General features: G+C 50.3%; 1 protein-coding gene across 1 annotated transcript; it reads left to right on the forward strand.

Annotated features, from left to right (window-relative positions):
- Positions 1–197: 197 nt before the first annotated feature.
- On the forward strand, positions 198–21282 carry Cpa5 (carboxypeptidase A5). Its single transcript, XM_051175847.1, has 12 exons — positions 198–520; positions 925–1136; positions 2508–2589; positions 3772–3906; positions 12607–12705; positions 14109–14210; positions 15832–15933; positions 16224–16334; positions 16766–16856; positions 20018–20217; positions 20509–20593; positions 20967–21282. Exons 2-12 carry the CDS (start codon positions 1021–1023, stop codon positions 21152–21154), a joined length of 1311 nt encoding a protein of 436 aa, XP_051031804.1. The 5' UTR covers positions 198–520; positions 925–1020; the 3' UTR covers positions 21155–21282.
- The last annotated feature ends 744 nt before the right edge of the window (positions 21283–22026 follow it).

The raw sequence follows: 22026 nt of genomic DNA on the forward strand, positions 1-22026 counted from the left end.
TTAAGTGGCCTTTGTGGACAGGACATCTTTGTTGGGTTTTGGCTTGGAATCTTCCCACCTCTTTTAGAGTTTCTGTTAGATTCACCCTGTATCATTCAGGCCGCATCTTTTGCTTCATTCTTTCACGATGACTACTTTGTGTGCTGGCCTCTGCTTTGTTCTAACTGTTCCCAAGCCAAAGGGAGACTGCGTAGGGCTCCTGCAGGACTGACAAGTGGACTTTGCTGTTTGTTGAGAACTGTACAAACGACTGCCGTGGCCTTCATGTCCTGCAGAAATTGCTCCACCTGTCTCAGTGGAGTTGTGACCACCCGATGACAGAGACAAGGCATCCTGGCTGAATCCCTTCTAGTACACAATATAGATTTCCCTTGCCTCAGTTTCTCCTTATCTTCCCTGTTATAACAGGAGTACAGACCTGTGGCTAAGAGTTAATGCCTTCTAAATAATAACCAAGCCAGGCATCCAGGTTGTCTCCTGTGAGGTAGGGAGGGAAGGTATTTTCAGCACCACCTGACCGGTGAGTTATTTCACTAAGATTAGAGCAGGTCAAAGGCCCCAGTTCTATTACAGGCTCTGAGCACCCAGTTCTCTGTGCTGGGCCCTGGGACCCTTCCATGTTGCTTCTGTGTAAGGAGCATATGACTTGGTAGAAGAGCAGTTGTGTAGAGGGGACAGCCTAGAGCCACTAGCTACTCCTTTTCTGGAGATGGAGGATTTGATGCTCGCGAGAAGGTTCGCGAGGGAATCTCCTCCCCATCCTGCAGAGGAAAGAAAAGCTAAGGCTCTTGTCTTCCCCCTTTCCCCTCTTTCCAACCCCTTCCAGAAAGGGAGGGAGGAGGGTTGGCCCGGCTCTCCCAGGGCCTGGCATGTGGGTACCACATGCTAGACCTAGACCCCTTAGAGCTGATTGTCCCTTCTCAGGCCCGGCCTGCCGGCCTTTAGGTGATATGCTGTTGTGAGGCCTAGGCCATAGCCAAGCTGGAAGAAAGCCCTTGAAGCTTGCCTGGAGAAAGAAGCATGCAAGGCCCCCTAGGAGGAGGAACAGGCCCTGGGCTGTCCTCTATGGACAGGTGGACACTTCTGCTCTGCACCTTTATCCTGGCTGCAGCTTGGGGCCAAATGAATTTCACAGGGTGAGTGGCTGCTGCATGGTGGGAAGGAAGACTGGCTGGAGGGAGGGGACCTAAACACTCCGAGAGAGTGTGTGTGTGTGTGTGTGTGTGTGTCTGAGTGTGTGAGTTTGTGTGTCTCTGTGTCTGTGAGTGTATGCATGTATGAGTGTGTGTCTGTGTATATCTGTGTGTGTGTGCATGTGTCTGTATGTCTGTGAGTGTGTGTGCTTGTGTAAGTGTCTCTGTATGTGAGTGTGTGCATGTGTGTGTAAGTGTCTGTGAGTGTGTGCATGTGCATGTATATGTCTGTGTGTGCATGTGTGTGTAAGTGTCTGTGAGTGTGTGCATGTGCATGTATATGTCTGTGTGTGCATGTGTGTGTAAGTGTCTGTGAGTGTGTGCATGTGCATGTATATGTTTCTGTGTGTACTCCTGGGTGAGACCAGACAAAAGTTTCAGCTCTCACCAGAACTCCCTTCAGATTCCTTCTTCTCCAATTCCCACTCCAGGCCAGATAGATGCTTTGACTATGCTATTATCCCTCTACAAATCCAGGGTTCTAAATCTGAAGCGCAGAGTTAAGTTTTCAGGGTTCTGAAAGGATCCCCTAAAATTGAGACTCATTGGGAAGAGGAAAAAGATCCAAAAGAAGTGAGAGGGAACAAGAGAGGATGATGGGGAAGAGAGAGTAGGATCGAAATGCAGGATATCAGGCATGAAAAGGTCATAGCAAACCCATTATTAATTAATATGCATCAATAAAAAATAAAAAACTTAAAATCACATGCAACAGATTTCATACATGTTCTTTAGGACTGAAGGGTTATAGTTTTCCTCAAATCCTGGAAGAAATTGTTAACCCTCATCAGAATATACACTCACATCAAAAGTAGATGTGCTGTTATCCTTCTTCAGTAGCGGCAAGCTCAAGCGCTAACCACAGGCCTCCCAGTGTCCCGAAGATTGACCCATGGACTGTACAGTGAGAAAGAGACATAGCAGAAAGGGAGTCACTCCTGGGTCCCAGAACCAGGCAGGCAGAGAGCTGGCACCTTCCCGTCTCAGACCCTGAAGCTCTCCGTGTGGGACTCTTGCTCGTCACTGTCCACCGACCTCCCCCCTGGAAGGAAAGGAGCGGAGCTCCTCTGCCAGGAGGGGCTGCGCTTGTCTGATCTCCCCTCCATGGGGAGCACATGGGCCTACCATTGGTTCTCCAGACCCTTTGAATCTATCCCTCTCGCCTCTTTCTCCCGTTTGCTCTGTGTGGGAGGGTAGACGTGTGTCCCGGGCGTTCCTGCCAGGTCTCCTCCAAGCCCGTCTCCCTCTCCTCCATACCAACACTTTCCACTGACCTGGCATTTTCACCACACATTTCTCAACATGTTTCCCCAGGGACCAGGTTCTTCGAATCCTGGCCAAAGATGAGAAGCAACTGTCACTTCTCAGGGACCTGGAGGGCCTGAAGCCCCAGAAGGTGAGGATTGCTCCTGGGGACACTACCGTCACAGCACTTGTCACCCTATACCTCAGCTCCTTGTCTTGTCCTCTACTCTTTCCAACCCCAAACCTTCCTGAGGGCTCAAAAAATGTTCGCCAGAGCTGGGCAGTGTTGGTAATCCCAGCACGCGGGAGGCAGAGGCAGAGGCAGGCTGATCTCTGTGAGTTCGAGACCAGCCTGGTCTACAAGAGCGAGTTCCAGGACAGCCTCCAAAGCCACAGAGAAACCCTTTCTTGAAACCCTTCTAACCTCGTCCCCCCACCACCAAAAAAAAAAAAAATGTTCACTAGATTGGGGACAAGTCCAGGGTGGCTGGCTTCTCTGCCACACGTTAGGGCCATGTCACTATAACGTTGACTGGCCTTTGTAAGCCGTGATTCCTTTAGCTGTTCCCTCTGTCGTGGATGGAGGAATGATGAGCATGTTCTGAAGACAGCTGCAGTGTCCCAAAGCCATAGGAAAGCACAGATGTCCCTGCTGCCTTGCCACATAGCATAGGGGTTGCTCACATCTGCCTTCCAATTGGAATGGCTTCGCCTGGCAAATGTGTTATGTTTGGGTCTGTGTCTGTCAGCCTGGGTATCTGTTTCCAAGAAACTTGTCCTCTACACGTTTTCACAATGGAAAACATTTTCTTTGACAATTATAATAGAGGGCTTTTGTCTGAGGGTTGTAAAACAACCAGCTTTTCCTGGCCGTGGCCCAAGGCTCTGGCTGCTATTTGTAGGAGTTTCCCTGCCAGCGAGGGATTCTACCACACTCAATGCCCCCATTTTGCAGATTTTTATGTAGACATAGGCGTGGGCTCCAGCTTTGCCTCTTCTGCTTCCCAGAGGACTGGAAGAAGTCATGCCTGCTTCCTCTGGTCTGGGTTCCCGTCCACACTAATGTCCCAGGTGATGACAGCCTCCCTTGTCGGAACTCTAGGGCTCTGTGGGTCCAGGTGAAACGGCAATGAACGAGCGAGGCAAAAGGAGCTTGGCAAAGGGGGCAATTGTTCCTCTGCACACCCTAGGATTCCTTTATAGAGCTGGCTCCCTTTGAAGTATAAAAGAAACCTAGCCCCCCCCCCCAGGATGCCTACTGGGTGGGTATATAAGGACAGGCGATAAACACACAGCTGTTTCTTTTCTCCCTCCCGCCCCCCCTGTTAACAAGGTGGACTTCTGGCGTGGTCCAGCCAGACCTAGCCTCCCTGTGGACATGAGAGTTCCCTTCTCTGAACTAAATGATGTCAAAGCTTATCTGAAGTCTCATGGCCTTGTTTACAGCGTCATGATAAAGGACATCCAGGTAAGCTCCTACTCTGGGTCATAGTGAGGACCTCACTTCCCACATTCCTTTTGGCTGGTTCACACCGTGGAGAAATAAACCAAACCAAACCGAAAGGAAACAAAAACCCCTCCGGCCAAGTGCAGACTCCTTGCTTACGGATATCCAGCTGCATGTTTGTGAACATATTATGGAAGAAATTTAGTTGTACATTTCTGTGCTTTGGGTGAAGTTCAGTCTGCAGAATGTTTGCCTAGCATGCCCGAGGCCCTGGGCTCAATGCTCATAGAACTAGACATAAAACTGGGTTTAGTAACATACATCTGTAATCCCAGTGCTTGGGAGTTAAAGGCAGGAGGATCCTAAGTTCAAAGTTATCCTGAGCTGTGTAGTGAGTTCAAGGACAACCTAGGGTGCCTGATAGGCTATCTCAAAACAAAAAGCATATGCACACATGCAAAACCAAAACAAACTAAATGAAGTATTAAAAAAAAAAAAAAACCCATACATTTCTAAGAGGAATTTTAAGTCTGGGACAGAATCTCTTCCCTCATGGAGGCAAGGGGAACTCACAGTATGGCAGCTGTGGATGTACCCTCTTCTGGAAGACTTTGCAGCTACCAGCAAAGTATAAGGGGAAATGGAGACAGAAGGGAGCAGCTAAGGTCCTTCCTAGTCCCTTCCAGTGGCTTCCTCTTGTCCTCTGTTAGGTCTCAGACATATGGTGCCAGAGGGATCCTATGGAGGAAAGAGGCCCAGTGCGACCCTGCTACGTCTTGCCTGTACCTAATGTGCTCTGTGCATTTCCCCCAGAAGGGATTCTTCCAGTAGTGTGGGGTAATATGGCAGACCCTACTCAGGTGAAGGTGGAGAGAATGGCATCTTAAGCTCTCAAACTCCCTGTACCACTTTATTACACATCTTCCACTGTCCTCCCTCCCTCTCTCTCTCTCTCTCCCTCTCTCTCTCTCTCTGAGACACAGTTTCTCTGTGTAGCCTTGGCCGTCCTGGAACTCTTTTGTAAACCAGGCTGACCTTGAACTCAGAGCTCGGCCTGCCTCTGCCTCCTGAGTGCTGGGATCAAAGGTGTGCGCCACCACCGCCTGGCCCCACAGTCTTCTCTAAGCACCATGAAGATCGGTTCCATTTGCCCTATGTTCAAGGGCAGGTCTGGGGAGGCGGCTCAGTTGGTGATGTGCTTGTCACTCCAGCACCCACATGGAGCACAGAGGCTGCCTGTAGTCCCCGTGCTGGGGAAGTAGAGGCAGACAGGAGGATCCTGGGAGGCTTTGCTAGCTGAATCAGAGCACAAGAAGTTCAGTGAGAAACCTTACTCAAAAAATAAGGTGGAGAGAGATCGAGAAGGACACTGGCTTCTGGCCCTTGTGTACTGTCTGCACATATGGGGAGGTCTTCCCTTGGGTACCACTGGGATGTTGAGCCTCCCAGGCAGGCTGCATTATCCTTGTGCGGATTTTGTTGTTGCCTATGTACCTGCAGAATTGTATCCACAGAGATTCATTCCTAACCATACTGTTCAGCACTAATCTCCTCTAAGGGCTTAGAGTGTGGGAACACGGAGCCTCCCAGCGTGCACACACTTGACACCGCATGCCAAGGGATCAACGCATTAGACAACATTCCTTTCCCAGGCCAGCACAGGGCTGGGGTGCTGGGTCCATTCAAAGTCCTTTATCCCTCATCAGACACATCTGTTTCCCGCTCAACATGTGGGGGTGGGATGCTTCTCTAATTAAATCCCCCACAAACAAAAATGGGGAAACTCACACAGACAAAAGAGGCCACCACATCAAAAGGACAGGACTGTGTTCTCATTTTTAGCCCATGCCTCTATTTTGAAGTTCCCATTTCTCTGCTTCTGCTACGCCAGCCCTGGGAACCTAGCCGCATTTGGCAAACAGACACTCAGGAGCCTCAAAAAACTTTGTTGATTTCCGCATGTCAGGGACAGCTCCTGGGTCACCCCTGAGCTCCTCTCATCAGCCCGCCTAGAGATATCCTCTCCTGAAGTCCCCAAGCCTGAACTCCCGTGGGACCCCTTCGGGGGGGGGGGGTATGTCCTGAACTCTCTCTCTCTCTGACCTCTGCAATCACAATTTCCAACCTCCAGTCTGCGAAGCCTCAAGCTCAGACTGTCATCCTTGAGGTCACTCTATGGCTTTGAGGGCGCCAGGGGTGGGGAGAGGCTGTTGTCCCTGGTTGATTTGTGGTGACAGTGGGGGAGGGGTGCAGGCCAGAGGCTCAGAAGTCCTGACAGGACTAGAAGAGATTTGTACACTCAGGTTGATATGGAGCAAGCTTACTTGAGATACTCACTGACACACAGGCTCAGCTCTGGTCCTAGCAGAGTGAGCTTCATTCAATATGGTAGCTTGAGTGACGTGGGGGGGGGGCGTCTAGGACTGGCGTGAGGGGGTTATCCTTATTCCTATGTTGGTCTCCCCCACATTCGGCCATGTTTCTCTTATCGACCTGTGCACCCTGGCCTTGGTAAGGCCTTAATAAGTGCTAGCTGAATCAATACCTATGAGAAGGCAAAGAAAAAGGACGTGTGTTTGGCAGTTTGGGGGGCGCGCGCGCGCGCGCGCGCACACACACACACACACACACACACACACACCTACTGTGTGCTGAGTGTTGGGCAAGGCGCTTGGAAACACAGGGACTAAAAACACAGGGCTGTATCCAGGGGAGCTGGAGAGAGTGGGGGGCGGGTGGGGGAGGGGAGTAAGTGGGTGGTTACAGTGGCGTGGCTGAGTGCCCTGATGGAGTGTGCACAGGTTGCTATGGGAGCAGCGAATACCAGAGGCATTGCACGTCACTGGCGCTGGGAAGCAGTAATTACCCGCGTGCGTGTGTGGCTGAGGAGCTCCGAAGGGGGGCTGCAGGGGAAGGAGGCCCCCCATCCTGATTTGATGATGGGGCCCGGACTCCACGGAAAGGGCTTCTTCTGCCCTGCGAAGTGGGAGGGGTTATCCCCCAAACCGTGGATAGAAGGGGAGACTTAGGAGGGTCTTTTACACCACCAGATTTGCATCTCAGAAAAGCTCCTCTTACCCAGGCCATGTGGAGCTGGGGGACAGGGCCCGGGAGACTGACAGGCAGGAGTCGGTGGGGAAATTACAGGGAAGAAATTATCTGATTCTGAGGGCGCTTGATTTGCATTTAATTTTCCCTCACCTCTTCGTTCTTTTCAGTCCTTCAGGGTTTTTTTTCTCTCTCACTGGGATGAGTCACCACCAACAGGCTTCACTTGAGCAATCAGAGCTTCGGATTTTAATGGCTTTTTCTGATTACAAAATTAATAAATATTCATGTTAGATAATTTGGAAAACAGGGGAAAAGCACAAGAAGAAAACAAAAATCACCCATGCTCTGACCATCCGGAGAGAAATAACCGTTTAGTATAAACACAGCTTCCCCTCTCTGTGGGCTTGCCCACATCAGCATACAAATCGGCAGCTATTGAGCTGGGGTGGGGTGGGGGGGATGTCCTCCTGATCCATCTCCCCCCCCAAGCTACCACCCGGTTTTTCGATTCCTTCTAGAACAAAACTCGAAACACTGACTTTTTATTTGTTCTGCTCTCCGCTCCTCACTTCACACAAGGGTCCTGAACAGAGGCACGGGGGTCACCCAGCCCATTCCTGCTGCCGCTGTACATCCTTTCCTGATGCAGCTAGGCTGTGCCTCCTCTCTGGCCTCCTAGGACTCTGAGCTGGTTGCCCACCGTGTTCCTGTTTGTTTGCAGGGACACGGCAACTATTCTCCATGCCTTGTCCAGGGTGACAGAGCCAAATCCCTCTCACCTCCTCATGACCCCCTTATGTCTCCAACTAGAGGCCACATGGCTGAGGGTCCTTGCAAGCTCTACAGGTACAGTGGGAACATCTCAAGTCCCCATCTGCTCCTCCGCAGCCTCTGGAAGCTCAGGGGTCTCCTGAGAGTCATGGACTCTCTTCTCAGAACCCCTACCCAGCCTACCCAAAGATGCTGCAGGTTCTTCCTTCACACACTTATGAATCATCCCAAACTACCACTTCAGGTCAACATAACTATCGCTGGGACACCGTTCCAGAAGTGTCTCACAAAGGGTGTCAGTAAAACTCAGGATCCTTCTGCCTCGGCCTCCGTGAGAATTAGGACCATTGGTGTTCCAGGAACTGTCTAACTGTTCTCCCAAATTTATCCTTGCTTCCCTAAGATTCATTTTCAAGGCAGCAGCCAGGCGAGCCATTTACAAAATATATAAATCCAATTATGTTCATCCCCCACTTGACACTCCCCAGTTGGGCCTGGGCAGCCATCTCTCTGGGGATGGAGCTAAGAGGGTATAAAGTTCCATGCTGGCCATGTAGTAAGACTGTGTCTTAAATAAGTAAGTAAGTATCAGGAGGCAGAGGCAGGTGGCTCTGTGTGAGTTCGAGGCCAGCCTGGTCTACAAAGCAAGCTCCAGGACAGGCTCCAAAGCAACAGAGAGAGAAACCCTGTCTCAAAAAAAAAAAAAAAAAAAAAAAAAAAAAAGGAATACAGGCAGGTACAGGCAGGGAAGCTCTCAAGGGGCTTCTTTCCAACTCAAATGCCAACGCCAAGTTCTTGAAAAGGCCAAGGCTCCCAGTGAGCCACCCACTGCCCCACGCCATCCTTGCTGTCTAGTGCTCTGTGCCAGCTGTCTTCTTTGAAGTTTCTAGACCTTGCCTGATAAGTCCCTGCCTCAGGGCCCTTGGCTATATTTACCTCTCAAGGCCTTTCTTTGTACCTGCTAGTGTCATCCCTGGTACCTGCATGGCTTATTTGCTCACTGCTTTCAAAACATTGCCCCCAAGTTTGCTTGCATCCCTCTTTAAACTGTCCCTGTCCCCTTTCCTACTTCCCCAGCCCCTCCCTGTGCCCGGCTGAGCCTTCTGACAGACCCCTGCCCCCCACACCCCCACCTCCTGTTTTGGTTTTCTGAGACAGGATTTCTCTGTGTAGCTTTGGAAGCCTGTCCTAGAACTAGCTTTAGTAGACTAGGCTGGTCTCGAACCCACAGACATCTGCCTGCCTCTGCCTCCCGGAGTGCTGGGGTTAAAGGTGTGCACCACCCCAGGCTGGCTGACAGCCCTTTAAAGTATGTGCTAAAATGTATGATAGAACAACCCTTGCTTTTTCTCTCTGGCCTGTGTCACCAGCAAGATGGGCAAGAGTCATGGGCTCCATACTGCCAGGAAGCTCTGCATGCCAGAAGTGGCATTTGATAAACAATACAAGAAAGCCTGCTTGGGGACAGCCCTGAAGGCCAGTCCTTTCTTTTGGAGGTGCCTCTCATGCAAAGGGAAATGTACTGGAGAAAGAGGGGTTGGAGCCAAACAGCCAAACTCTGCTATCCGGAAGTGAGTCGGGTGCAGCTCATCAAGAACGGAAACACAGCTTTCGTGCCCAATGATGGCTGCCTGAACTTCATTGAGGAAAACGATGGAGTTCTGGTTGCTGGGTTTGGTTGAAAGGTCATGCTGTAGGCATTATTCTTGGAGTCTTCTTTAAGGTTGTTGAGGTAGCCAATGTGTCCCTTTTGGCCCTGTACAAAGGTAAGGAGAGAGCAAGACCCTAAATTTTGACGGTGGAAACAGCAATAAATTTTTATATTTTGAAAAACAACAACAGCAACCCTCATTGTGCGAGGGGAACCTGAGGCAGAGCCCAAGTTAGTGACAGTATTAGTGTCTCATCTGAGACAGCCTGACTAGGGGACCACCCTGTGTTTCACACCATCTGTCACCTCGGCAATCAGTCAAGATGGTTGCTTGTGGTAGTGTTTTAACTTGGGTTTTACTGCCCGAGGGTACAGCCTTAGCTGTGGAGGGGCTCTTCCCACATGTGATGCTAACCTAGCACACCTTAGGCCTAGAGAAGAGAGCCAGAGAGAATCAAGGGAACTGCCTGCTGGAAGCACAAAGCTCCCCACGGCCACCTCCGCCACCGCCATGGCGAGCTGTGTCTATGGAGGTCTGTGGTTGGAGCAGGCTGCATGGAGACTGGCATCTTCAGGCCTCAGCTCTGCCTTTGGGGTCCTGGGGCTGCTTCTCTCCCTCCCTTACTTAAGGCCCTTCCTTATCTCTGGAATGAGTGAATTTAGATTCAGGTCTTACTGTCCCTGCCAGGCTTCAGGGAGGGCAAATGGCTGGCTTCTGAGTTTCTCATTCTAGTTTTTTCCCCCTGAGGAGCCTGACAGGGTTGTTCGACACCCTGAATCCACACACAGCCTCCGTCTCAGCTGTCAGCCTCACCCCAACCCCTCCAACATCCCCCCAGCCCCCCCCCCAAGGGAGCAAATGTTTGTGCAGTTTTCAGGCCAGGGTAGATTAATGTTCCTGGAATTGAGGTCCAGCTGTAAGGGCTGAGGGTTCCCAGCTCCTGGGAGGGTGTCCTATCCATTCATGGGGCTGGGAGGGTGTCCTATCCATTTGCAGTTTGGTGTCAGCCTCCCATTTGCCTCCGACCTGATTTGTGGAACCAAACTGGACTCCTCAAAGCTGTTTCCTGCGGGTGGCGCAGCCATGTTGGAAGAACTAGACTGTCTAGGGCTTTCTTCCCAAGTTCCCACCATGCATTCTCAACTCAGGCCCTACTACACTCACAACATTAGAGCTCCCGACCTGGAGAAGGACCAGGCCTGCCTGGACCCAGTTGTCAGCCTTCTCGCAGCTGTTCACGACAGCTGGTGCAGCAGCCCTCATGACATTGGTCATGGTGGGCTGCTGTGACTTGGGTGGATTTCCTGGGAGGAAGACACATTCCTTCTGTGAGAGCTTTCCCAGGGTGGTGTTAGTGAGTGGCCCACAAGGACAAGGTCTCCTCCAGCCATGTCTGACTTATGTAGTCATTCCAAGCTTGCTCAAATGGGAAGCCCTGAGCTGGGCCAGCCTAGCTAGAAACATGGCAATTATAATTACTGAACATGTAGTTGGTGCTGAGACAGTAAGTCATAGGAGCCCCGGACATTGATTTCCAGTCCCATTTTAGAATCCATAATCTATGGATGTGAGGTTGTGAGCCCTTGGGGAAGAATGAACCACGGGGCCAGTAAACCCGTGCACAGTGGAGGGTAGGGACCCTATCTCTCTGCCCCAGCCCTGGGGACTGAAGACATTTCAGCTGGCACTACACATGATTTGGTTCTGGCATTATTTACTCACTTAAAACTCCTTGCTCACTGAAGTAGTGTAAGCCTGTTGCCAAAATGTAAAAAGAGAGTGTGGGGGAAAACGTTCAAAATTCTAATCTTATTTGAACAGGCACCATTAGCATTTTGTTATATTTATTTTTGGAATTTTAATGCCTTATTTTCCTGTGCTTGAGGGTACTTGGTTTTTCATTACTTAGGGAAAAAAAAAAACTTTTTAATTGCAAGGATAATACGATGGAGTTTTCAGCTGTTAACATTTTGCATACTTCTGTTTCCTCTCTTTATCTATATTTATTTATATACACACAAATATGCATATCTGTGCGTATATGTTGTTATGGTTAGTCTAGTTTTTGATAGCTCGGCTTGAGGAATCCGATGCTGGGGACTAGAAGATCTGGTTTTCATCCCTTCTCTGCCACTTCTTAGCTTTGCATTGAAGAGCTGTCACCTCTCCAATCTGTCTTATCTCTAAAACACCCCGACCCTGAGTTAATTCCTTCTCTGGAATCTGGTCATCTGACTAGATCAAGGGAGGGAGAGAACAGAGGATGAAGATACTTCATAGGCCAAAAGGCATCGCTCACCAAATAAGGCAATGGCCAAACCAAACTGTGACCCAGAGCTTAAGGGGGTCCCTCTGGGTCGGTGAGGATGCTGGCTGATGTCTCCAGGCAGAAGGCCTTGGGCACTTTCCACAATGAACAAGGAATGCTAGTCCTGGGGCGGGGTGCCTTACATCACACTTTCACCTAAACTGGGGACAGTGTCCCAGCCATGATTTCAGCAGTGGGTAGTCTCAGCCGTCAATAGTCAGCCTGGGTCCTTGACTGCCCTCCGCTCTTCCGTTCCGTGGCAAGCATTACATGAAAGTTGAATGCCAACAGCAAACTGGCCCTCCAAGACATTGCTTCTGGCCCATGTGTGCTGTGTCTGGCAGGCAGTTAACATGGTGAGCGAGAATATCGACACATTCATCATACTTTGGGCTGGCTTTGTCCATGGCTGGCTTTCTGAATGGCTTGGATACCAGTTGTCTAGACTATTTCCTGGAAGAAGAGTCGATGTCAGAAGTCAGGGCCGTCATCTGCTCCCCAGGGTGGTCAGTGTCCGTGGTGCAGTGTTACAGAGTACAAAAGCAACACTGGCAGGAACCTATGAGCATCTTTCTTAATACACCTTCATCCCCATTACTACCTTTTATCCTGTGAGGCAGCACAGCCCAGACGTTGCTGTAGTTCTTTTTTGATTTATTTTATTTTTGTTGTTGTTGTTGTTCTTAAGCTGAGGAAACTGAGGCTAGAGCAAGTACCACAGGAAGTCGGGAGCACAGACACTTGGACTCTCTCCAGACTGACCGGTCCTGTGCTCCTTTGGGCAAAGATAGCATGGACGCCAATGCATGGAGGCTTTTACTCTTCAACCACACACCCTCCTGTTGCGTGGCGCACGGCGTGGTGCTTCTTCATTCCCATGTCGATGCTGCGGGCTCCATCCCTCTTCTGCCTTTCCAGTGTGTCTTCCTTATCTGCCAGGTGCTGCTGGATGAAGAGAGAGATGCCATGGCGAGGTCCCGCCGGCTGGAACGCAGCACCAGTAGCTTCAGCTACTCCTCTTATCATACTCTGGAGGAGGTAGGTCCACCTGGGCCAGCTCCAGACTCGAACGCTCCTGAACCCCCTGGGGCCTCCAGGATCAGGCAGAGCCCAGAGGAGGAGGTCTGAGACTATCTGTGACTGTAAATATGAGGGGCACAGAGACAATACATTAATTAGGTAAAGGGTCCAGAGTCAGATAGCAAGGACGTCCATCCAGGCAGGCTCAGAGCCTAGGGAATGGTTCTTTAGTTGGCACACTAAGGGGTGGACCTGTGACAGGATACCCCTTCCCCTGACTAGTGATTCGCTGACGACCTTGTGACCAGTTTTGGTGTTCTGTGGTCTGGGCAGCAACCCAGACATACTGGGAAGCCATGCTTGTAGAAACAAGCAGTCGCTTGTGCTCAGAGAACAAAGTGTGATCGTAGTGACAGCCCGTGAGGGCAGATTTTAGCAATGGGCACTTCCGCACCAGAGAGAAGCTCAAAGCATAGGTCTCATTTGCCTGTAAAGGACATGACATTACTGGCACTGTCCCCTCCATCACTCTTCTCATTTCGTAAGACCTGAAACAGGGAATCCATTTTGTTTCTATGTGTATTCACTGATTTGTACTGGAAGACTGTCACTGCTACTGATGTCAACAGTAAATGAAATTCTACCCTTCCCTCCAAGCTGCTGAGTACAGGAGTGAAAAAGCCACACAACAGCACTCCTCAGTTTACAGCTTTGTCAGGTGGGGAAACAGACCACAGGGTGAAGGCAAGAGAGTGCATTTTCCACAGAGAGAGCCATGCAGGCCGCACCTACACCCAGGAATTTATTTTTGTTATTATTCTTATTTTTGTAGATAGGGTCTTCCTCCATAACCCAGGCTGGCGTGAATTGCTGATCCTCTTGCCTCTGCCTCTCCAGGGTTAGGATTACAGACATGCTCCCCAGGCAGCTCATGCCTAGGGTCTGAATGGACTCAATGTATGCTGTTCTCTCAGGAGAAAGTGTGGCTCTGCATGCACATGGGGAGCCTGGCGTTCTAGCCACAACTCAATGTCCTTAGCTCTGAGGTTATCTTCAGGGTTTGGAATCCTTGATCTGCATTCTTTTTATTTGTTTATTTGTTTGTTTGTTTATTTTTTTATTTATTTTGGTTTGGTTTACAAGACAGGGTTTCTCTGTGGCTTTGGAAGCTGTCCTAGAACTCACTCTGTAGACCAGGCTGTCCTTGAACTCACAGAGATCCGCCTGCCTCTGCCTCCTGAGTGCTGGGATTAAAGGCCAGTGCCACCACCGCATGGCTATCTATCTGTGTTCTTTTAAGCTCCCAGGAGAAGTAGGAAAGCAATAAAGAAGGTGGAATGGATGGACAATATTCATCAATGCGCTTGGAACTCACCCCCTCCCCATTTAACTGCCAGTCTGATAGACTTCATTGCTTTCAGATATATAGTTGGATTGACAACTTTGTAGCTGAACATTCTAATCTTGTCTCCAAAGTTCCCATTGGCAACAGCTTTGAAAACCGGTCTATTCTTGTCCTGAAGGTAAGAGCCTACTGCATCAGACAGTAGACCAAATAGTGAGCATCTTTGTCCTAAGAGTGGGCTCACGAATAAGCGGCTGGGCGGGAGTCTCTGGATGGGCGAGACAGGTGTATATTGTACTACAGATCCATGAGCTTTGTGTAATGAGGAACTACCTACCTCGGTGGGTGTGGAGAGGCGGCAGTGCAGTGGCCTGGGGGGAAGGAAGGTTGCTAAAGAGACAGGGCTGTGGCGTGGCCATTGTCACCTCAGCTCTGGGTGTGTGTGTGTGTGTGTGAGTCAGTGAGTGTCCTTCCAGTTGCTTCAGCTGCTAGCTGAGACCTGGGGTGTACACAGGGTTCATTTGATAATGACCCAGGTCCTCTGGCTTAAGCAGCCCTACAGATGGGGAAACCTTCCAGTACTTCACAGGGGCCCCTGAATACAGCTTGAGCAAACTGTAGTGCCCTTGGTCATGATGGAAGCCGGGTGGGCAGCCCATAGCCTGTGTTCCAGCCTGTGAACCATATGTGGGGCTCATATGTCAAGGAGGCTAGGCACCAAGGTGCTCACGGGGCTCTGGTGGGGACTCTTGAAAGTCACATGACCTTGCCTAACTTTGCCTTGAGTTGCATCTGCTTTGATCTGACTCTAGGCATTGCCAAGTCTCTCTCTAAAAGGACATTGCTCCTCCGAGTGTGACTTTGATCATCTGTCCCCTCAGCACCTCAAAGCACATCTATTAGAAATGCAAACTTTATAGCCCTCCCTAGACCCACTACACCATAATGTACCTATTAGTTAAGATTTCCAGGAGAACATGTGCCTGTAAGGAGTAGGTTTTTCTGCCCGCCACTGGTCTTGTCCCACCACTGCGCCAGCCCCAAATAATACAGAGACTCTGTGTTAGATATAATGCTGTTGGCCAGGTACTAGTTTCTTATTGGCTAGCTCTGTCTTAAGTATTAACCCATTTCTGTTAATCTACGTATTTCCACGTGCTCTCATCTTACCGGAGAGCCGGCTGGCGACCTGCTCTCTCCAGATTCTCCATGTTGACTCCTACTTCCTCTTTCCTCCTTGTCTCCTAGTCCCGCCTATCTTGCTTTCCTATTGGCCAACAGTGCTTTATTCATTAACCAGTATGAGAAACATATTTACAGAATGACATCTCCCATCATGTGCCCATTAAAGTCTGAGGGGTACAAGTCTTAAGGTGCTTTCAGTCTTGGGAAATTTTGTGTTTCAGGTTGGGTGGCTTTGCCATCCAAGGCATGTAAGGCAAAGACATGTGTTCCTACTCCACAGGTGTGTGTGGTGTGTGGTGTGTGTGTGTGTGTGTGTGTGGTGTGTGTGTGTGTGTGTGGTGTGTGTGTGTGTGTGGTGTGTGTGTGTGTGTGTGTGGTGTGTGTGTGTGTGTGTGTGTGGTGTGTGTATGTGTGTGCCAGCATGCCCTGCTGGTCGTGTGGTGTGTGTGTGTGTGTGTGTGTGTGTGTGTGTGTGTGTGTGTGCCAGCATGCCCTGCTGGTCTCAGGTTGAGTGCTGTGGCGTACTGACTCATTCCAGACAGTGAGGATGCATCTCGAGGGAAGGCACCATGGCTGTCTCTGTCAAACCTCTGTGGTCTGATTCTTTTCTGCAGTTCAGCACTGGAGGCTCAAATCGCCAGGCTGTCTGGATCGACACTGGGATCCATTCCCGAGAGTGGATCACCCATGCCACTGGCATCTGGATCTCGAAGAAGGTCAGCTGGGGACTGGCAACGGGAGAATAGCATCAAGGGGGATTTGACTCAGTGTCTTTAAATTCAGGGTTCTCAGTCCTCTCCTGCCCTTTAGAACATATCATATGCTCTGGCCTTATATGCTCGGGGCGTTCGGCTATTCTCTGGTTTCTAGTAGTTTAAAACTAAACCTTTTGGATACGTGTGGGATATATTTGACGACGCAATGCCACCTCTTCCTGTGTGAGAGTCCTGCCGTACCTCTGAGGAGTAGCTGCAAAAGGGTCTCCTACTGTCTCCCTCTCTTGCAGATTGTCAGTGCATATGGCAAAGATCATCTCTTGAAGAAAATATTGAATGCAATGGACATTTTCATTGAGATTGTCACCAACCCCGATGGCTTTGCTTTCACTCACAGCATGGTAAGGACATCTGGGGGTCCCCAATAGAGGTGTGTGTGTTGGGGCAGGGAAATGCCATAGTGGCCTCTGGAGCTGGCTTCTTCAGAGGCTTTCTACAGAGAACCTTCCCAGAAAAAAGAGGGCAGCTGGGGTGTTAACGCTCTGGGATTAAAGCCATCTTTCCCAGCAACCTGCCCACTGGCTAAGGAAGCTTCCATTGGCAGGGTATGATGAGATTTCTCCTAAACTCTCATGTGAACCACAGAAGACCCAATCTGTACACAGCCTGGCCCAGCACCATGCCAGCCCATCCTGTCCCTGGGGGCTCCTTCCCTTGGCTCCGTCTGTCCTGCCCCAATAGACCCTCTCTCCTTTCATGGGCCAGGATGTCAGCTATCCCATCCCTCAGAGTGGGCCCAATTAACGAGGCTGTATGCCCTGGGCTTTCTCAGAATCGCTTGTGGCGAAAAAACAAGTCAAGTCAACCCGGCATTTCCTGCATTGGCGTGGACCTCAACAGGAATTGGAAGACTGGCTTTGGAGGTATGGCAGTTTGTTCCATCCAGGACAGGACTTGAGGAGGCTACATTAGGTTCTCTCATACCTTCAGAGTGGGTTGACTCATAAGCTGGGAGGTATGGACAACATCATTGGCTAATATATGTGCATCATGGCCAGGGTCAGGTGAGCTAAGATTTACCATGCCGTGTAGGCGAGATCACACATGTGATGCATGGATCCATATGCTAAGCCTTTAAAGGAACCCTTAGCTATTGAAGTGAAGACACATTGCAAGTATCAAATCCTCAACATGGCAGAGAAAGGCTCCACAGGAAGCTAGTTCATTCTGGCAGAGTTATACACTACCATGGCTGCTGGCTTGGCAGCTTTCTCTTGAGTTCTTTGATGATCTTTTCTGGTTGTTACTCTCTCACATGAGACTAGATAGCAAAACTAAGTCTTCAAGGATGTTCAGAGGGATTACCAGGATCCCAGCCGAGCAGCAACTGGGTTGGTGGGATTCTAGGACCAACCAGGCTAATCCACAGGGTACACACAGCCCTCAGCTCCAGATGCAGTGTCTGTACTCCACAGTGGAGACAAGGGGTGGCTCCTCAAGGGAGACCGAGTCACTGCTGTTAACAAGCAGATCCATAAATTGGTGACCAAGCTAATGACAGAATATTCTAGATCTAGGTGTGTGTGGCTCTTCAAGTCTGGCTTCTTTTGAGTTTGTTAATAGTGAAAACTAAGGACATTTTAAAGGATGGAGAGCAAAGCCCGCAGGTCACACGATGCTGGGAACCTGAAGATCAGGGCCACGTGTGACCACTGTGGCAAGGGGGAATGAGACTTGTCTGCCTCCAGATTGACCAGGGTTAACCTAGGCGGGCAGCCAAGGCTCTAAGACCTGACAGTACTCACAAATACAGAGGCAGCTCAGTTTAGAGGTAGATAAATGCTGCCCTAAAGAAAGTAACATTTTTGGGCCTCTCTGTAAACAAATAAAATAAAAATCTGTAGAGATAGGCAATGTAAAACTGTTATGGGGGTGAGGGGAGCCCAAAGGGATGGAAAAGCTCCCATAATCTCAGTACCCAAAGATTAGTGCTTTAATAATTCACCATGTACTTTCAGTGATTTCCCCCTGCTACAAATTACATTTTTAGAGAAGGAAAAAGAAACAGCTAATGAATCCATTAGCAGATACTTCTGAGACAGGCAGGCTCACAGGACCTTGACTGTGGACATCAGAGAGGCAGGCAGCTAATTCCCATTTGGGCAGGAGAGATTAGTTTATTCTGCTTAGTTCAAACCAGAACTAATGGCCTGAAGTGTTTCTCCAAATTTGGGCAAAGCCACCTGGCCGTTGGCAGGGGAACCGCTCTAGCTGCGTGGGCTGCAAACACAGACAAAGCTTTCAGCCTCTGCTGCTCGGCTCATCTGTTGCTATTTGTCATTCATCAAGTGAAGCAGGTGCAGGAGCTCAACAGACAAAACAAACAGGGCTGCCCTGAGCCCTGAGCCCAGCCCTCGCCAACCCCGGGGGTGGGGGGTGGGGTGGGGGGCGCTCTCCCCCTTCTAACCAGGGTCCCCAACCTCAGGCAAGGACCACCCAACCAACAGCGGATGTGCTCTTTGTTGATAGAACAGCCTCTGGGCTGCCTCTGGCCAGGAATAATAAGAGACTCCGGCAGGGCGGGAGGACTTTGTTTATGGGTTTCATCTTGTCTTAGTTGTCTGGAGACCATCTCTCAGAGCGCTGTACCACCCTCTCCTGAACTCCTGGGGAGGGACAGTTTGCAGTAGCCTGCTGTTGGCCCCGGGGACAAGAAGGCTGTTCTGGTACCTTCTAAAAGCTTCAGAAGTTGGAGGAGATCCCTGGTTTCTGAGAAGGGCTTGAGCGTTGGATGCAGTGATTTTCTGGGAGGTAGAAGGGGAGACAGAAGTAGGGATTGTCCTTCTCCATGAGTTGCCGACACACAAATCTTGACGAGCCCTGTCTAGCACTATATGATATGGCTCTGGACAAATGAAATGAGTGGGCAAGGCACCGGAAGTCCTAAGAGAAGCAACAAACTCAGCATGCCAAAAAATGGCAGCACAGGCCTGGGGTGTAGCTGAATAACAGTACTCTACCCCACTTACCTCCACAGGCACGCACGCACGCACACACATACTCAACTCTTTGCCCTCTCCTCCAAGTAGGTTCCCTGAGAAAAATTCTCAAAAGTCTCTCTTGTGATTCCTCTGTGATTCTCAGGTCAGCCTCAAGCAGCACTGGGGATCTGTTTTGTCTGTCACTGGTCCACAAGGCCACGGGGCTTCTGTGGCTGTGGCTGGGGACCAATCTTCAGCAGATACTGAGTTTGAGCCCCTGACTAGCATGAACCCACACAAAGAGCCAACGAAAGGAGGCTGGAATTGGGCTGGGGTTGCTTCAGGGTGACCTTCCCAGGCAGGCCTGCCTCTCCAATGGACCTTTGGGACTTAGTCGGAAGATTGAGCTGTGGGTGCTCCCTGCAAACCCACAGAGTTGCTGAGTCATGGTGTGGCTACATTCTTCATGCTGATGTATAAGGTGAAGGAATACAACAGTAACAACACTACCTAATCCAAAGTTTATCTTACACACAAAGTCCCAGGTGGGCAGCAACTCTCATTGGCATTGCTCTTCCAGTGGTGACAGAGGGACCCATCATGTTGCTTCTGTCCAGAAGGTCTTGCTTCAGTCACACAGAAGAGAATGTGGAGTCACCATTTTCCTACTCCTCCTTCTCCTCTCTCTCTCTCTCTCTCTCTCTCTCTCTCTCTCTCTCTCTCTCTCTCTCTCTCTCTCTCTCTCTCTCTCTCTCTCTCTCTCTCTCTCTCTCCCTCTGCCTGGGGTCTCTCTATGTAGCCCTGACTGTTTTCCAGGACTCACAATGAAGATCAGGCTGCCCTCGAACTCACAGAGCTCTGTCTGCCTCTGTCTCCCAAGTGCTGGAATTAAAGGTATGTGCTACCAGGTCTGGCCACCTTTTTCCTTAACAGCCTCAAAACAGAACGGACATATAATTTCTACTTACCTTTTCATTGGCCAGAAGCAGTCACATGACCTCAACCAACTTGCAAAAGGAGCTTGCAAGACAGGAAGGTTGTGAACACTGTTTTGCCACTCCTGGGTCTTCTGACCCTTTGGGTGGTTTGATTTTTACTTTCAGGAAATGGTTCTAACAAAAACCCTTGCTCAGAGACTTACCGAGGCCCTGCACCTCAGTCGGAGCCAGAGGTAGCTGCAATTGTGGACTTCATCACAGGCCACGGGAACTTCAAAGCACTGATTTCCATCCACAGCTACTCTCAGATGGTCATGTACCCTTATGGCCACACTCTGGAGCCTGTGCCAAACGATGAGGAACTGGTAAGACTGGCTGTCCAGAGTATGGGAAAGCAGAAGGCCTCTCTCTAGGAAAGTCCATCCCTGGTGCATTCCCAGGTGGTTCGGACTTTGACACCCAATATAAAGGTCTGAACCAATGATAGGGAGACCCCAGATTAGGAAGAGTCAGTAGAGTTGTTCTCATGTGAGGTCAAGTTCAAAGCTGGAGGTATTGCACTAGCTCCATGGTCCACACCCAGGGCTCCCAAACCCACACTCTGTATGCAGGGGTTGGGGAGGCCTTGCCTCTTACTCTCTGGCTGTCATTTGCAGTTCAATCTTGCCAAGGATGCAGTGAAGGCTCTGTATAAGGTGCACGGGATCGAGTACACTTTTGGCAGCATCAGTACCACCCTCTGTGAGTGAGCCATATCTGCCTGGGGCGGGGCAGGTACAGCTTGAGCAGTACCGCCGACCAAGCTGGGCTGGGTGGATGGTGATACCCAGGCAGCTATTTGTCTGTAGCATTGGTGCACAGATCCTGATATCCGGCTTATTACGAAGTCCCCTGCGGGGAAAGGTTCCCAGTCTGTTGGCCTGTTTCTGCAAGGGGGAACACTGGTTGGGGGTGGGTGGGGTAGGGCCCAGGATGCGGTCTGAATCAGGAAGTTTGACTTGATCAGGTCCAGAGGAGGCGGCGGCAGTGCCCGCTTTCCACTCAGGGTTCCGCTATAGCCTGCGGCATACCTTCTCCTTCTTTCCCGGGCACCTTTTGGCCCTTTTCTTTTTAGATGCAGCCAGTGGGATCACGGTGGATTGGGCTTATGACAGTGGTATCAAGTATGCCTTCAGCTTCGAGCTCCGGGACACCGGACAATACGGCTTCCTATTGCCAGCTTCGCAGATCGTTCCCACAGCCCAGGAGACATGGATGGCGATTCGGACCATCATGAAACACACCCTGAATCACCCCTATTAGCCACACCACTCAGGCCAGAGCAGTTGGGGTTCACCCCTCCCCCCAAGGCCTGGGACTTCTCGTGTAACCCAAGTTAAGCATCCGTTCCCCACACCCTTGTTGGACCCTTTGAAAATAGAAGCAAGTTTGAACAGTTTGAACAGCCTTTTCCCCCCAGTCACCTCTTTGTTGTCAGTGTCCAGAAGGGACAGAGTCTGCTTAGGCGTCCCTCAGACAGCTTGACATGTCTGGACGCCCCGCCACCACCCCATTGCTGTCTTCGGGGAAACATGAGGCCTGAGCTCTGTTAGTCCCCCTCTTTGCTCTCCATTCCCGGGAACAACCAAAATGTACATTGTCCAGCAGTTTTTGACATTTTAATATACTCCAGAGGGGGACCAGGCTTGATTTAAACAACAAAATTGCCAATGGTGAATTCCTGTCCCCTGGAGGGAGAAGAATGTCTTTCCCCTGTGCCTTCCTCTTAGAGTGGGGACGGGTGGGGGCATTCAAGGGGCTTCCTCAAAAGGTTGTACTCACCCCACGTTGAAATCTGGACAAGTCCTTGGGTTGTGACCATCAAGCGGTCACTCTAGGCTAGACTGAGTAGGACTTCCTCTGAGAGAGTGAGGAGGGCCATCATTTTGAGATCGATGAGGTGTGTCCCCTAGCACCTACAATGGGAGAGCAGAGAGCCTGCTGTTATATCCTAGAAGCAAGAAATCAAATGAAGGCTTGAAATACTTGTTGAAACATTAGTTTGAGAACAAGACTTTTCAGTTGCAGAAGTCAGGCCCTATGGGAGCCAGTGTGAGTGTCTGAGAGAATGTGAGTGTGTGTGTGTATGAGTGTGAGGGAGAATATCTATGTGTGAGAGTGCGTGTGCGTGTGTG

This window comes from Phodopus roborovskii, unplaced genomic scaffold (genome assembly GCF_943737965.1).
Source record: "Phodopus roborovskii unplaced genomic scaffold, PHOROB, whole genome shotgun sequence".
NCBI lineage: Eukaryota > Metazoa > Chordata > Mammalia > Rodentia > Cricetidae > Phodopus > Phodopus roborovskii.